The 16942-nt window shown below is 51.6% G+C and overlaps 1 protein-coding gene and 1 long non-coding RNA gene across 2 annotated transcripts; one reads left to right on the top strand and one right to left on the bottom strand.

Annotated features, from left to right (window-relative positions):
* Positions 1-848: 848 nt before the first annotated feature.
* UBXN11 (UBX domain protein 11) lies at positions 849-10867 on the bottom strand. Its single transcript, XM_064471610.1, has 12 exons — positions 10861-10867; positions 10451-10551; positions 9622-9676; positions 8496-8572; positions 7895-8009; positions 6244-6461; positions 5842-5919; positions 4363-4483; positions 3111-3211; positions 2802-2869; positions 1913-2059; positions 849-1005 (listed from the first exon to the last, which is right to left on the bottom strand). The coding sequence occupies exons 1-12, from the start codon at positions 10865-10867 to the stop codon at positions 849-851; spliced, it is 1245 nt and encodes a 414-aa protein (XP_064327680.1).
* A 134-nt stretch (positions 10868-11001) lies between these two features.
* LOC135316827 (uncharacterized) lies at positions 11002-16585 on the top strand. Its single transcript, XR_010376053.1, has 2 exons — positions 11002-14479; positions 16127-16585. It is a non-coding gene; the product is annotated as an uncharacterized LOC135316827 (long non-coding RNA).
* The last annotated feature ends 357 nt before the right edge of the window (positions 16586-16942 follow it).

Consider the following 16942-nt stretch of genomic DNA (forward strand, 5'->3'; position numbering starts at 1 on the left):
CCATGGGAGAGGGAGGAAGATGCTTTACTCGGGGCTCAGCAGAGAAGCAGGAAAGGGATCACACTCTTCTCCAATGACATGGTGTCCTGTTGCAGCATCCAGCTCTGGGCTGCGGCAGGCTGCCGAGGGAGGGAGGGACGCTGGCTGGCAGCTTGGGGCTGTTGCAGGCGGGCTTGGCGTGGCTGCGAGCCTGGGCCCCACTGGAGCTGGGGGCTGTCCAAGGGAAGGAGTTGTTCACGTACAGGAAACCCAGTAGCAGGATCTCCTGGCTGAAATGAGTCTGGCTCAGAGTCAGCATTGCAATGGCTCAAGGCCTCTCGGTTTAGTTTCACCAGGGACCATATAACTGAGCCTGTTCCTCCTGTAGTGTAAGTGCGGTTGAAATCTCTGGAGAGCAGCTGTGTGTGGAAAGCAAATTGACCCTGGCTGTTTGTCTGTCCTGCTGCTATAGAGAATCCCTGAGCCCAGCTAAGCAACTACCTGGTACCAGTGTAAAGCTGGCAGCCTTCCCTAGCCTCTGTAACCTTCAGCGGAGGTGAGGAACCAGGCCCCTGGTTTGAGCTGACAGAAGTCCCCCTGTGTTAAGAGCGTGCCTGTCTTGGGGGGGAAAAGCATCCACCTGTGAGGCAGCAGGAGTGGGCCTGGCACCTTCTGCCAAAGGGAGAGGCCAGACCGCTGCCTCCGAGCTCTTCCCTCTGTCCCAGGTAACGGCGCAATGAAACTAAATCTGGAAAGACACCCTTCTCTTCCCAGCCAGGGGAGGTTATTACGCAGCTAATGGTGCAAGGCAGCTTCTTGCTCTTGCAGAGCTTGGGTCGAGCAACTCTTGCGAGGAGCTGTTAAGCTGTTTACAGCCCTGTCCCCTCTTGTTGGGAGGGGTCTCTTCTCCGCAGCAGCAAGGAGGCATTGGGGATCAGGCCACATTCCTGCAGGCTCCTGGAGTTGTCCGTGTACACCCTCTGGGGAAAGGTACTGATGATCTCATATGAGTTGGAGTCTCCACCCCTAGGAAAGAACAGCACAATCTTTCCTACGCACAGGATCCCCCAAGGTTTTACTGAGATGCTCTGGCTGATCCAGCTGCGGTTATGTAAGAGGGAGAGACTGTTTCACAAGCACAGACAGGCTGAGCAGAAAAAAGGGCTTCCCGCCCAAACTGCAAACAGCCAGGCACAGAGCGGCCATTCCAGGCTGCACAGCTGCAGTGGGGAAGGAAGCTCTTGCATCCCCACAGCAGTGAGCTCATCGTGGGCTCAGACCGAGGCCGGAGCTACGGCCTGCTGCAGGAGTGGGAAGAGGGGAGAGCAAAGGGGTCCCCTCAGCCATCTGGAACTGTACCCAAAGGGATGTGTGACCCCTTGGGCAGTGTTAAATGTGTTGGGATATAGAGCTGGCTGATCTATATCAGGGTGGAGTTGATCCAGCAGTGGATCCATCAACCAAGCTGAAGACAGCCACTCAGCTTTGAGGTTGCACCAACACCTTGGGAATGGTGACAATAGTCAGGCAAGTGCTGCTGAGCTGCTGGAAGGAGGCAAAGGCAGTGGTGGATGTGGGTCAGATGGCAATTTTGAGAGGGCAAAAGAGACTTATCTTTGCTGTTGTGTCAGCTTTTTGGCAAAGGTGGATATTAAATGCTCTGAGCTTAAGTGTGCCCCTAGCAGTGCTGCCCAGAAGAGCATCTCTGGTGGTGGAGCCAAAGCAGCAGCGGGTGCCCAGCAGCTCCTGGGGCTTTAACCCTCAGCCCTGCTCAGCCCGGGCCGCTCCTGGGGCTGTAACCCTCAGCCCTGCTCAGCCCGGGCCGACCTGTTTAAAGCACAGCTCCAGGGCCTTGAGCGGCAGCTGAGAAACCTTCCCTGGGGCTTGGCAGAGCCTGGTAGAGGGCTAGGAGGGGATGGAGTCCTAGGTTTACCTGGCGTGGGCAAGGCGTTGGCGCAGGTCCCCTATGGTCTCTGTGAACAGCATCTTTATGATGTACGTCTGCTCCCCGCTCTCAGATTTGATGCGGAGGGTGCAGATATCAGGGGCAGAAGTTTCAGCCTCTTCAGCTGTCTTCACCCTGGAGGTTAGATGGCCTTGTCAGCTGAGGAGCAAGGGCTCCGCTGGCAGCAGAGACTGCTCAGTGGGCAGAGTCTGGGCTGCCAGGGCGGTCGGAACAGGGCAGAGGTGTTTCATGTTTGGGAATGTCCCTGAGGTGAGCGAGGCCTGTCTGACTGCAGGCAAGCACTGACCCAAGGACCAAGCTGCTGCTTTGGTTTCCTGGCTTAAAGGTGTCTTGGAAAGAGGGTTGCTGACCTTTTTTAGCTTTTTCATTTTAGATCAGGGTTGTCTGGTAAGTACTTTGCCCTACTTCTTTGATTAAAAATAATCTGCGTGGGTTTTTTTTTTTATTAGCTATTTGGGTCTTGTCTTGCCAGAAGACTATGAGTGGAAAAGTGCTGTTAGTGTGACCTCCCACTTGGGCATCAGTTTCCTGGAGGGATTCTCCCATTCAACATGACTGCAAACAGCTTCTTAGGTGGTTTCAAACTCTTAGGCCTTGGCTTGCTGTCAGGAAAAGCATTTCACAGCAAGTGAGTAATGTTTTGAACAATAGAAGTTTTTGTTAGAGATGGAAAAGATGGCAGGTTTACCATGAACAATTTGGTGATCTTCCCAAAAGACTAACCTTGGCCTTTTTTTTCTATCTTAAGGTGTAAAAGGGGCAAGTCCATTTACTTCCTCAACTGAAACCCCTAAAAGTGATGAAATATGAGGAAGATGAGAGCCTGATAGGGCAGGGGTTGGGGTCATGCTTGTACCTCTCCAGGGCAGACAGCCTAGGTGTCTCCACCAGGATCTCGTTGCTGCTCTGCACCCCACTAGAGCCCTGAAACCAAACCAGGTGAGTGTCACTACTGCCTGCTCTGCACAGAGAGCAACCAGTGCCAGGAAAGCCCAGGAGCAGGTGCCAAAGCGCCACGTGTGCTTTGGTGGAGCCTCTCCGGGAGGAGGAGGTTACGCAGAGCTGAGAGGGGCCCGAGGAGGGGGCGCCAGTGCTGTGCAGAGCGTTGAGCCCAGGGAATTGCTGCTGGCATCATCCTGTGGGTGCTCAGGGGCTCTACTTGTACCTGCTGTGCTGCTCTGGCCGAGCCTCGGACACTGATTGCTTCTCCGTGTTTCAAGGGCTTGGAAAGTTTGTTGAGAAACTGTTCCAAGGAGAGTTTGGGACCTGCCAGAGCAGAGGGGAGATGTGTCCACATGTGACCTTTTTGACAAATGATTTTCCCCCAGAATAGGCAGATTGGGTGAAATGAGAGAGCACAAGAGCCGACAGGGAGAGCTCTAACCTCCCCTAGCTAGGCTGAGACTGGCTCTCCATCTCCCCAGTTGAAGCCTGACCCACTTTCTGGCCCTCAGAACGTTTTGATTGTCATCAACAGCGAGCGATGGTGCGGCGGGTTCAGCACACAGCTGGGACGCACAACAGGTAGAAACCTGGTTAGCCCTGCTGTGAACAGGAAAAACTGAAACTATGACAATTTTTACAGACTTTGAAAACTTTTTATCTTGTGAGGGTGCACTTGTAGGTCTCCGTTCCTTTTTCTGCGGTGTCACTAGGCAATTGTGTTTTGGTTTGGGTTTTTTTTTTACTACTTGCATAAAGGAAACATTTGGCACAGCTGCTGTTTGTGAATGGCCATGAGATGAATGAGCACGTAGTGCAGTTTTATATAAATAGGAAGATGTCGCTGATGGGCAATGCACGTGTTTGTGTTATTTAGTTATGTATGTGCAAACTCGCTATGTTCTGTCTATATGGCTGACTGCCTTTGACTTTCCAACCCTGACAGGTGCTGCTTACACAGACTGCTAGAGTCTAGAAGCAAAATAAGGAATCTGTGACCTGACCTTATATCTCATATTCTCTTATGAAAGTCTGAAGAGGAATCAGCCCATATTCGGTACAGTTCAGTCTGGCTTGAAGATGTCCACCTTTACAGAATTAACTTGTAGGAGAACCAAAGCTTGTTTGCAGGCTACTCCCCCCAGAGCTGCATGGTTCCCTTGGCATCCTTTGATGCTGATAAGGGTGAAGCTAGAAGGAGCGTGGCCTTTCAGAAAGGCACAGGGTAGGTGGAAACCCGCTGATCTTCTGGTCTTGTCATGTCTCATCCTTTAGGCGGATTTGATGATGAGAAGACACCATGTGTGCTGCCTGGCTCCCAAATCCTGAAGTAACACTGGGGCTTCAACCCACGGGGTTGCCTTCTTCCCTGAGAGCCTACACACTCACCTCCTGCTAGCTGGACTTCCTCAGTAGGGTTTTGATTCTCCTCTTGGGGAGCTAGCTGCATTTTTAAGGCAGGATTAAGAATTTACCTGGGATCTCAGTGGTCTCCTGCACCTCACTTGACTTTGAATAGCCAACCACTTGGCCAGGGCCAGGAAAACTCCCTGGAAGGTCTCTCTCCCGAAATACCATGTCCCTTCTGTCAATGACCTGTTGAATTAAGGCCAACTGCCATAAGCAGATCTCACTGTTGCACAAGCTTGTTCCCACTGCATCAGAGCACAATAAGCCACAGCAACAAACAACCAAGAGCTGCAAACCCCAAATGAAGCTCTTCCTTGGAAGCTGCTCCAGCTGTCTAAACTCAATGAAATGCATTTTCAGCTCCTATAGGCTCTCTCACAAAGCAAATCCTGGTGATTTCTCAAGTCCCCAGGATGACCCACCCAGACCGCAGAGTATTGTTCATGCATCTCTACAGGCGTTGGGCAGCTGCTCCTTTCCACAAGTTGTAAGAAATGTGCTTGGACCTGACTTTTTCTCTGTATTTGCTCCCACACTTAAACATTCTCCAGGTGGGAAGTGATGTGAAAGCAGCAGGTTGGGGGTGGAGAGGGATTTGGCAGTAAGAAGCTGCAGTGGGGACTGTCAGATGGCTCTAAAAAACCAAGGCAGGCAGTTTGCTACCCCAAGGCTCCCAGGAGTGGGGATGTTCCTCTTACACAGGTGGATGTGCTCTCTATTTACCCCAGATTATTGTGCTGTCCTGTGGCTTCCAGATGTGGCCAGCTATGCACAGATTTTAGGGAACAGATTTTAGATTTTAGGATTTTAGAGCCTTGCCTTTCTAACTACCACACCTACCAGCTCACTCTGCCTGTCCTGACCTCATGCTTGCCCAGGCAGTTGTGGCCCGCTTTCTTGGTGACAGCAGGCAAGTGCACCCCTCTGGTTGTGCCTGCCTACATTTTGGATGCACTTGAAGACCTAGATTAGAGTCCTCTGAGGCTCTCCGCCTGCCTTCTGCCTGAAAATTTGGCCTTGGCTTTTTGCCACTTCTGAGAAATCAAAAAGTGGGGCCCAAAAGAACCTCAGATGGCCAAATCCATTTAAATTGTGGCAAAATAAACTCTCCTGCCATCCTCCTTGATTGAACAAGTGTCTGTCTGTTTGAAAAAGCTTTTCCAGGGGACTTATTTGTGAACTTTTTTCTCCTTTTTGTTACACAGCTCTTCAGATACTGCATGTACTACTTTTCTACAAAGCCTGCTCTGCTCTTAGAAGTCTCGTTCCCAGCCAAGATTCACTGAGGCAGAGAAACCATTCAGTCCTAACACTGAAACGCTCGCTTCCTGTAACGGCTCTAGCAGGTGTGCTCCCAGGCACCCCTTCCCCGAGACACACATGCACAGAATTAAGCTGCACGTGTGCTGTGTTTGGAAACCTAAAACTTAATTTGCTGTGGGGAGCCTCCAGCAGATTGGTGAAAGAAACCCGAACAATTTTTTTGGGAAACAAGGGAGGAATTTCTTCCAAAAAGCTGATGAATAGGGTTTTGCACTGCTTACCTGCAAAGGGATGCCATCTGGGTAGTGCATTTGCAACTCTGAAGGGAAATAGCCATCCATAATATCCTGCATGCATTGCTGAAACAAAATGAGAGCTTGTGGTCACATCTCAGACTTCCCATTTATCTTATGACTGATATATTCCTTCTGGGCTGTTCCTATCTGTGGTATTATGGCTGTGCAAAAAAGAACCTCCATCTTTAAAAATTACTACACTAGAGACATACTAGTCTGTAAAGGCACCCTGGGAATGCAGGTGAGAAGCTGGAGGTCTCAATAGCCATGCCTTTTTAGGTCTGAGATGACCTCACAAGCCCTATTCCTACACTTGCCCTTCCTTGAGGCTTAGTGAAGGAAAGCAGGATGGCTCTGAGTCTAACTCCTCTACAGACCTTTCCATACCTGTGTCGATGGGTCCTCGTAGGGCCGAAAGGGTCTGTTGAACATGATGATGCCGTTTTGATACAGCGTAAGAGGGAGAGGTTCTGGCTGTCTCAGCCGAGCACCCCCAGGCGTGTGCTCGATTTGAGAAATGCCTTCTCCAGCCAGCACATTCAAATCCTTCACCTTTTCCAAGATTAAATCAAAATCAATCTGGTGTGTGGAAACAACTGCTTCACCTGTGGCAGAGGGGTCAGAGTTACAGCGGAAGGGGGATGCCAGCTAAGCAGCTTTCACCTCTGTGTGAATTTCAGGTGCATTTGTCCTAACCTTGAGCCCCTTTGGGCTGTCTGTGCTGCCTCTCCATGCTTTGCCCTTTGCACTTTTGCAAAGTATGGTGCAGCGCTGCCGCTGTGGTGCGGCACTGCCAGGTTAACATGGGTGTGTGCAAAACCACAAGGGCAGGGCAGTGGGGAAACAGCCCTCTTGCTACAAGCCGATATAACTCCAGAGCCAGCTAGAGATGCAGCCAGCTTTTTAGAGCCCTTTAAAGTGGTCTTTGGTGGTTTTCAGCTCCTTGTCTTTGGTTGTAACTTCAGAAGTGTTGTGTTGTCCCTTAATGTGGTGCATGGAGTAAGAAACTTGACTAGTTGGATTAACTAGGTTGGATAAATGGATCAGGGTAGACTCGCTGAAGAAATGCCAGTGTAAACACAGCCAGCTGCCTGCTCCTTGCCACCAGCAGATCGCTCCCTCTTGCTAGGACGCTGCTGAGGATGTTTACCCTGGGTGCTTGAGGAGGGTGGTAGGGTGAAGCAGTAAAGGAGTTGTGATGGGACAGGAGACTGAAATCAGAAGAAGTCAAAGAAGAGATACAGGTAGAGGTAAAGCCTATGGTATTTTCTGTTCCGCTTTTTTCTGATTTGAAAAAGGAGGGCGACGGAAATGTCACTGAAAAAGGGTAAGTGAGCTGCTGAAAACAATGAAAACTATTTCTACTGCTTCCCCCATCCTCCCCCTCCTGTATCTGAGGGAAGGATTAGTTAGCTAATATTTGCATAGTGCTTAGGAAGCAGCATTGGCTGTACGGCCCAAGTATTACTCTTTTATTTTTTTCCCACTTGCTAAGAAGCCATTGCCAAATATGCTCATACCCCATGCAGCACAATCAGGTCTCAATTAAATCACTCACGTGGTGGTGGAGAGGAAAGGGAAACAATACTCTCTCATGGAGCCAGACAATATGGATAAGTTACTACAGCTACTATATACACAAAACTTCCGATTCTGTTTTCCACCCATTTTATGTCAATGTTATTGGAGCAACTAAGCTTCTAACGTTTAGGGTATGTGAACTCTTCAGGAAGCAGCTGCTGTGAGGCTATCCTTCCACATGGCTGAGCCGTTGGGTTCCTTCCTCTTCTCCTAGGCAGGGCTTACAAAATATAGCTATATAAAATACCACCATTCTGCCTGGCTTAGCTCCCTTTTAATTGCTCCGTGTCTCTGTCCCTGAGATGGCTGATGTGAAGACCTCAGCACAGGATCACAAATTCTGAAGACCCAAATTCTTGGTCTTTGATGCTTATCTACTCTGGGGAGTACCATATCTTCTCTAACCATGCAGCAGGAGCTAGGATAGCTGCTTCTGCAAAGAGTGCTGGTGCTTTACCTGGCTTCCAGAGGCTCCTTGCTGGTAGTTCTTCTTCATCCTTTAGTGATTCTATATCTTCCAGCTGTTCATGTCTCTCTCCAACCCAAACCAGACCATAGTCATTTAGAAACCGCTGTAAGAGGAAAGTATAAGTCAGCATTGTAGACCAGAGCTTCAAAAAAATCAGAAATGGAAGTCTGGGAGCGGTCAGCTGGACTGTGAGAAGCAGAAGGGGAGGTGAAAGAGGTTTCTCTTGGGGCTTTTTAGCCCTGGCAGACAAACTCACTGACAGGGTAGTAGTAGCAGCTCTGCTAGTAGTAGGCAAAAGGGAGAATGAAAGTATCTTAGCGATACAGTAATCTCCTGAGCCTGTAATAGCTCCAAATAATATTTCTACAGTCCTAGAAATCAAAATTAAGAGGTTTGCAGGAGACAAAAATGTTTGTGTATTAAAAAAAACTCCTACTGCCCTTTAGCTCCCATCCAACCTATTCTTTCTTTTCAGAGGGGCGAGGTGAAGAATTGTGTGATCAAAGTGGCAGCTTGAAAAAGACCAAGCATCCTGGGACCGCGATGATCTCAAACCAAAGGCGCAGGTGGCTTAGGGCAAGTGTCTCACCTCCATCTCCCAGACCTGGGTCTGCAGCTGAAAGCACCTAACTTCCAGTTCCTCTGCTGTGGATGAACTGGAAGCATCTGAAAGGGAAGACTTGGTTTTTCCATGTACAGTATTAAAGAAGAGCTATAGATAACCCGTGTCACACAGTGCAGATGCCCCAGCAGTATCTGCATGAACTGTAAGTGAACTCAAGCCCGTATGACACAGGAGCTGAACATGAGCTTTGCATGCTGGTCCCCGACAACTCAACCTGCAGCAGTTTGAAAAAGACGCTGATAGACTAAAAGATAGTTGGGAATGATACTGGTGAAGTTTTATGCTGCAGAAAGCTGATGTGAGTGGTGCTGTTTGCAATTATACAGTGAGAATTGCTTGGCTTACTCAGTCTTAAGGGACTTATTACAAAAATGAGCAGGTGTTCACTAATGCTGGATCCAGAAACCTAGGCTGAATGACTAGAACAATGCATGATGAGGTACAAAACACATGTTTGTGGTTTGACAGACATATTCTTGCCTTCTGCTCAGGAAATGGAGAACTTACCACAGCTTTGAGCTAACAAGGTAGTTTGGGCATTGCAGGAATCATGCCTCGTCTCAGCTGCAGAGCTGCTGGATTCCAAGGAACTGAATGGAGGGGGAAGACCTTCGGTGACTCACTCAAAGCTGGGTTCAATTTAGAGTTAGGCTGCCTTACAGGACAAGTGAGCCTGGACCCGAAACACTGAGACTCCAGGTTGATTTTTGGTTTCGCTTAGCTGTAAGTAGCCCTGTTTTTTCAGCCTGTTTCAACTCTGTAGTATTTACTGTTCTTTTTCTCTGACTATCCTCAGGTGTCTGTGTGATTGGTCTATGCTCCTGGAAACCTAGTAACCCATAGAAAATAGGTCAGGAAATAATGTTTTGCACTGCACCAGAAAAGCCGAGTAACAGATGCAAGTGTAACGTGCGGATCTGCTTTGGCTAAACGGGACCACGTGTGTGTAACTGATACCACTCACCAAAGAGGCTCTTGGGCTTTTAAGACAAAGATGGCTTAGAGAGGAGGTCTCCAAGCCTGCTCTGTTGCAGTACCAGGAGCTCTCCCACAGGCAGGAGCAAGGTGCCAAGGGTAGAACATTTTTTACCTTCTCCTTTCTGACTAGTCTTCATCTTCTCTTCAAGTTCAGCAATCCTCCTATCCTTCAGGACCAGAACAAATAATGACCTTGTTTAGTTCCTTGACCTTCAGGACCTTAAGGCACACTTTGCGTAATTAGCCCTGGCTGGGTGAGTCAGTGGTGCACATACTCTTGCCCCACTTAGGCACAGGCAAAATAAGGGTCAGAAAGGCTGCATCACCTCACAAATACCTTAATTAGAATCAAATGACGGGTGGGATGTAAGAAAGATTGCTCCAGGAATAGGTGAGGGACACACTGACCTCTCTCCCCCTCCTCCCTCTGCATGGACTCGTGGCCCTGTGCTTTCCTGCTCAGGCGGAGCTGACCTGCAGTAGGTGGCTGATACAGAAACAAAATCAGCATCTCTGCAGCCACGTCGTTTTTTGGGGTTTTTTGGGTTTTGTTTTTGGTTGTGTTTTTTTTTTTAAAAAAAAGGGGGGGTTATTTATTCTAAGCTGTAGTAACGCGAGGAGGTCTGCTCCAAGATGACTCTGCTGTACGAGCAGCTGTTGTTTCAGAAAGCAAAAGGAAGAAGAAAAAGGTCTGAAGCCAAACAGCTAACATCATCTGTGAAAGGGTGCTGAGAGTCTTTAAGTAAGTCACGGCAGGGACTGTCCGCTCTCCCACCCCAAGGACTGATACAATTGCTCTGTTGCTTTGCAAAGGCTTGTTTGTGTAATTAACAGCTTAACTTGTTTTAGCCCAAACTGGGTCTAAGCAGGTGTAATGCTACTGTGGCTATAACCAGCAAAGCAGGGCACAGAACAGGTTCAGTAAGGGGCAGGATTTTTACCTTCAGTTGGATTTCTTGTGCTTGTTTCTGTATTTTTTCTTCCAACAGAGTGATTTTTTGCATCATGGAGGACACAAGCTCTGTGTCAGTGCGAGCTGCGCCTGAAAGCACAAATACATGTTACCTCTCTAAAATGGTGATTGGTATCAGAGGCTCATCTGTGCCACAGGGGACCCCACACAAGAATTCCTGTTCTGCTACAGCAAGTACAACAAGGGTGCCTTTTGGAAGTACTGCAAAGAAACCCCTTGGCTCCTGACTGGTAGGGAGATGGCTGTATCACCGACAGCATGCTGTGTATGCAAGAGGGGGACCACAGGAATTAGCCCTGGCCTGGGGTATTGGGCCCACCAGATTGTCACCGAGAAACTGTGATGGCCCAGAATCCCCTAATCATTGAGGGACTTTACCCTGCATATTCCTTTTCAGTGTTGTCCCCCTTGAGCAGGAGAGGAGTCTGCCTTGCACTGGATTCTTTGTCCTAGGAGACAGGCTGTCATCTTCTGAGAAGAGGCCCGAAGAGCATGAAAGAAAGAAAACAGGTCAGCATTTTGGCTACGGCTTCTCCAAAAGCAGGTAAAAAAAATACCAGGGTTATGCTGAGGGAAAGAAAGGGCAGGAGAAAGCAGGGTGGCCCAGTCCATTCAATCCCATAAGTGCCCTCGGACTAATTGGTGTATGTGGGCACTTATTACGAGCTGGGACCCTAGGGAAGGTACAATTCCAGCAGCTGGGAAGAGTGAACACAAAATGGGGCTTGCAGAAAGAGACCATGACACTAGTACAGGGCATCTAGCGCTGCACAGCAAGGCAGAAAGTGGTAATATTGAGCTATTTCAACAAAAAGCACAACACACTGGGATTAACAGAAGCCGTGAACTTCACTGGGAGTCTAAAGGGAGGGTTTGCTCTAAGATCTAGTAGGAAGGATGTGACCTAAAATGGTACTGTAAAAATAGATGAGGCTCTAATGTGCTCTAGGGCTTGCTGAGGATGTGGAAACATTTTTATTACTTATCTGATTTTGGACATGTGTGGGAGAGAAAGAGCTACAATAATTGCAAAACACATAGGATGGTAAGAAAACCTTACCAGTGGGGGCAATGAACTTGGACAGCTCTGCCCTTTTAGGAGAAATAAGAGGGGTTAATATGTAAAAATAAAGCATAAGTTCATTGACTTTGGGAGGATTTTCTTGATGGGCAAATTTTTTAACAGGTATTTGAAAAGGTTGTCCAAAAAAGCGCAAACAGTACATTTTTCTAATCAGCCCATCTTCCCAGTCCATTCATCCTTGCTTTCTGGGCAGAGAGGGTGTTCATACACCCACCACTTGTAGTTAAAATCCTTGAGCTACAATCTGCGGGAGCTGCCTGAGAGCGGAGGGAGTGAAACCTGGGTCAGTGAGGTGGAGCGGTGCCCGCTGTGTCAGGGCAGGAGCAGGTGAAAGAGCTGACACTTGTGATGCCATTGCAGCTGCAGAAAGCAACTCTTCTCTGCTTGAAACTGAGGAAACGCAAACACAATATGAACCTGTCCAAGACGTGACCAATATTGCTGGTACTTGCTGGGAACCGATGCTGGCCAGGAGGCAGCAAAGAAATTTGTGGAGTTTTATGCGAGCTGGTGTTGGTTTCAAGCCTGTCACTGTCATGTGCAGCCCTCTGGGTCCCCAGAAGGCTGGTAGTGATTGGCTTTTTGAGGGTGCATTGGCAAAAAGGGGCTCAAAATAACGGGGGTCACCAGGTACCACTCAGGGGTGCCTGCGGGGGGGGGCCTGACACAGGTGGCAGCACTGGGGGCACCTCAGCGTGTGCTGGGGGGAGGGAGCACCGTGTGTTGGGGAACCCTCACGGTATGTGGGGGCTCCCAAACCGCGGGTTGGGGGGGTCCCTGGGGTCCCCCCGCTCCCCCCGCTCCCCCCCCCCCCCCGAGGGCTCAGCACTCACCCCTTGCTCACCGTGCCACCGCCATCTTGTTTACCGGCGGTTGCCATGGCGACGTCGGGGGCGCTGCGATTGGCTCAGCCCTGGTCACGTGGAGGGCGAGGCAGCCCCAGAGGACTACATATCCCAGCATGCACCGCTCCTGCCCCCCTCGGGGGTACCCCGGCTATGGCGGGAGGGCGGCAGGTTGACCCCGGCCAGAACCCCGCTGTGGGGTGGGGATAAGCTGGGGGAAGCCCCCTCCATCTGTGGTACGAGGGGGGAGGCCCAGGCTGCCAGTAGGCTTGGCTCCATGCGGCCGCCAGCCAGGCCGAACCGCTCCCTGCCTGTCCTCTGCCCTGCCCACCTGCCTGCAAAATGGTGCTTTTCCAACCTCTGTTCGCTTCAGCACTTGGAAGAGGCTGCCCAGAGAGGTGGTCGAGTCACCATCCCTGGGGTGTTCAAAAAACATGCAGACGTGGCACTTGGGGACACGGTTTAGGAGGCCTTGGGGGTGTTGGGTCGGTGGTTGGACTTGATCTTAGAGGTCTTTTCCAACCTTAATGATTCTACGAATCCGTGATTCGGAGTGTTTCAGACGTCTCACGGTGCTGGGGTGGGACGTGGTGCAGCAGCACTACACGCAGCCACGCTTCCTCTCCTCAGCACTCCTCTGCATGCCCTTAGCTTCAGCTCATAGACACGGTCTGTAGCACAGCCTGACCCGAGGCATCACACACTGTACGGCTGCTCCCATTTTTCCTCAACTGCTTCTCCTGTCTCTGTTTCCTAGCAATGGTTTCCTTCACACGGGCACTACCACCCTCTCGTTTTGCCTCGCTGATGCTTTGAACTCAACCCAGCGCTTGCCCCTGCAATGGCTGCACGCCACATCCAGAGAGCCTTCCCTGCACATCCCCCGTCCCGTCCGCCGCTGCTGTGCTGCTCCGCTCTCCAGAAAGCTCAGCCTCACCAGCTGGAGAGGAGCAGGAGAGGCTAATTTTTAGCACCTTTTATAGGATGCTGGCTGTCCACAAGAGACTTTCATTTTGACATTTCTATGAAGAGCAAAAATTTACTAAATTTGGTGAAGCTTTGCTGCAGAGGAGCCTTCAGCACTGGGTGGAGGCTGGCAGTGGCCTCGCTGCGCTGTGATGCACTTCACCAACACAAAACCAGACAACAGGTGTATGTGCTTGGTGTATTTTGGTAGCTTTACTTATTTCAAAATGTCTTAAAATAACCAGATCCCTTTTGTTTCCTGCTGCTGCAGTTGAGTGAGTGGGGGAGCTCAGAGGTCTGCTGTGAAGAGATGGATGTCGGGGGGCTGGAAGGAAGCAATTCCCTGATCCATTACCTGGATCAGACTACCCCAGGCTTGTAACTGAAATTCAGAGGGACAGCTTGGGCCCAGCTTCCGCCCTAAGTTGCAGGGAAGGAGGTTTGTTACACGGCGCAATGCAGAGACCTTGTTGAAATGTTGGCTGCAATTTGCAAACCCTTCCAGTGAACTGGGAGTGGGGTTTAACCCCTAACCACTACTAGTTCTTCATGGGTGCAGGGCACGGGACAGGGAGTATACGGGGAGAAGCAAGCTCAGCCTGGGGGCGTTTCATGCTGCAGGTGGTATTCTGTGATGTGGGAAACAGCAGGGTGAGGGGCTTGCTGCCTTTGTTCAGAGAAGTGGCTAGGGCATCCCATTTGGAGCTGGTTGTGCAGCCCTGCCAGGGAACAGGGGTAACACGTGCCGGGCGATGTAGGTCAACAGCTCTGGAGAAGTGAGGCTGAAAGGGCTGTATGGTGTCTTCCCCACCTGACAGTCCCCCATGCCATGTCTTGCACCTCCTCCCTCGCAGCATCAGCAGTGGATGTGGCTTCCCCAAAGCGCCCTGGGTTTAAACAACGGTTTTGGGTGGCGGTGCCAGTGCAGGGAAGGAAGGCGTGATTGGTGAAACAGGGCCACCGCTGTGCTTAAAGCCTTCGACCACAATCGCTGCAAGCAGATGAGGAAGCGTCACGGCACACCGTGAGCTGAGACCCGATCATGCAGGCCCTCCAGCGTGTCCACCTGCTCCTCCTGCTCACCCTGCTTGTCCTCTGCATGGTAAGAGAAACCCCACGGTATGGGGCCGCACGAAGGCTGAGGGGTCCAGCCAGCTCTGTCCCATGGGTGTGATGGTAGTCAAGGGACTGTAGAGTTCAACTGGTGGGAGAATTTCTGCTGAATTTCATCTGGAAACCTGACCATTTGACTTTTTAACCCTGTCTGTCTTACCAGGAGCTTTGCACTGTGGTCTGAAAGGTCTAAATACTTCCATACGGTGCTTTTTTAAAAGCATTTTTTTACTTAAAAGCATCGTGTGTATCTGTAACATTTGCACTTAGCTCTCTGCCATCTTCCAGCTTCTCTCTTGTATGCGGGTCCCAGCCCTGTCCCCAGCCTGTGTCTGGTGCTGGCGTGGGGACACTAAGGATGGCTGCAGGGACACTGGGGATGCCAGGCATGGCCATGGGGCTGTGGGGATGCTGGATGCACGCACAGCTGTGTGGTTTCCTCTCGCCTCTCCCCGCTGGAGGCTATTTTCTTTCCTGCCAGGCGGCTCAGTTCAAGTGCCACACTGGTGGATGTCAGCTCAGTCCTTGGGGGAACACCACTGCATGGGAGGGATGAACATGCTGGCACTTTCAGGGACAGTGATGTTATTTAGAGCAGCTTTTGGAATGATTTTTTTTTCCTACAGTGCATTGGTAGCCAAGCCAGATTTGTCTGTGGTTTCACTCACAAACTCCACACATCTGCAACCTGTTCTTGGCTCCAGAGGGTGCATTTATGTTTGGGGAGTCCTGCTCTGTGGCTGGGCAAACCAGCCAAAATCCCTCACAGCTCAAGAGTGCCTGTGAAGGGGCAGAGCTGTGCATTGGGGCCCCATCCCTGGCCCTGTCCTGGGTTCGGAGGGACCCAAGGAGCAGTGCAAAGCAGCATGGGGGCTGGTTCACAGAGGGAAATGGATCCTTTCTCCAGCAGGCCAGGGCTGTGCTTGTTGCTGCAGTCCCTGTTGACAGGTGTAATGCACAGCCGCTTACACCAGGAATCCCAGGAAAGGACCAAAACCCCAGAGACCGTGGTCCTGCACAGCCAGGGCAGGAGGGATTCATGCAAACACCTTAATTTGGAAGGTGCTGATCTTTAGAGTCGGAAGGAAACTGCCCTGAAATCACCATCCCAGCTGTGTTACATTTCACACGCCGACTGCAATGTCCCTGCTTGCGACAGCCTGGGAAGATGGGGGTTGTTCCTCCTCCTCCGCCACCTTGCTTTCAGCACAGGTGTTTACCAGCTCTGCTCCTGCACCAACATCCCCCACCCGTGGGCCACCACATCCGCAGTACTTCCTCACAGCTGTCTGAGGGGCAGAGACCACCCCCCTGGTTTCTCCTTCCTCCCCACCCTGCCAATTTCTAAAAACTCCTGGCTCAGAACAGGGTGACGATGTGAGGGAGAGCTTGCTTCGCTCCCTGCACTGGGAAAGCCCAAAAGCCAGCGGTGATTTCTCTTTGTGGCGCGAAGGAGAACCTGCTGGGGGAAGAGGAGGACACGTGCCCCCCGGGAAGGGGAAGTGTGAGCACCGGCATGCCCACAGCTCCTTTCTCCCACCAGGGCAGCTGGGTGAGGGCTCTTGGGGGGTTTTCCATCCCACGGTGCTGTCTGCTCTGGTTTGGAGCAATGCCAGACTCTCGTTTTCTTTTCCAGCCCCTCAGCCAGGCACAGAAGACAGATGCAGCCACGACCACCTTCCACGCCACTGTGAACCCCCCTGCAGCCAGCCTGAGCCCTTCCTGCAGCAGCCCACCCCTCCTCTCCCTCGCCCTGGGGCTGGCTGTGGCTCTCTTCCTGCAGCTGCGCTGACCCGGAGGGGACCACAGTGCACCCCGCTCCCCAGCACCCCCCGCCAAAGAAGACACCCACAGGATGGCAACCCCCAGCACTGGCACCTCCTTGGACCCTCACAGCGCGGAGCTGTGACCAGCACGGACCACCCCACATCCTCACACCGTGGAGGACCAGCCAGCACGCTGCCATCACTCCCTCCGCTCAGTCCTCCTGCCTCAAAATGCCAGAGCAGCCCCGGCTTGAAGCAAACCCCTGGGACCAGCTTGGGAGTGGGCCTGCTGTAACCCTCTAAGAAATAAAGTGATGCAGAGGCCTTTTGCACGTCTCCGCTGTGTGGTAAAGGGGGCTGAGGGGCTGGTGTGGGACCCCGGCATCGGCTGTTCAGGGGGGGCCTTAAACCCTCGCTGCTGGAGGGGCAGGATGGAGCCAGGTTTAAGCCCCGCGGGTGAGGTAGTGAGACTGGGGTGCACGTTCTGGTTCTCCCGAGGCTTTTTCCCTGGCCCCGGTGGGTTTAGGTGGGACCCAGAGCGACCGCGGGCACCGGGGTTAGGCCGGGCCTCGGGGCCGCGCCCGGGGCCTACTGGCGACACGCGTAAACAGCGCCCCCCACCGGCCGGGCGGTCCCGCCGCAGCACCGCCCTCAGTCCCGCCGTGTGTCCTGACCAATCCCGCGGC

This window comes from Phalacrocorax carbo, chromosome 22, assembly GCF_963921805.1.
Source record: "Phalacrocorax carbo chromosome 22, bPhaCar2.1, whole genome shotgun sequence".
In the NCBI taxonomy this organism is placed as follows: Eukaryota; Metazoa; Chordata; class Aves; order Suliformes; family Phalacrocoracidae; genus Phalacrocorax; species Phalacrocorax carbo.

What these genes read in the sequence shown, in the direction of transcription:
- UBXN11 (XM_064471610.1), bottom strand. An exon ending in CCCAGGTCTGGGAGATGGAG is followed by an intron (nt 8,010 to 8,495) that starts GTGAGACACTTG and finishes TTCCTCTTACAG; the next exon opens with CGGTTTCTAAATGACTATGG. An exon ending in AGGCTGTCTGCCCTGGAGAG is followed by an intron (nt 2,060 to 2,801) that starts GTACAAGCATGA and finishes TCTAACCTCCAG; the next exon opens with GGTGAAGACAGCTGAAGAGG.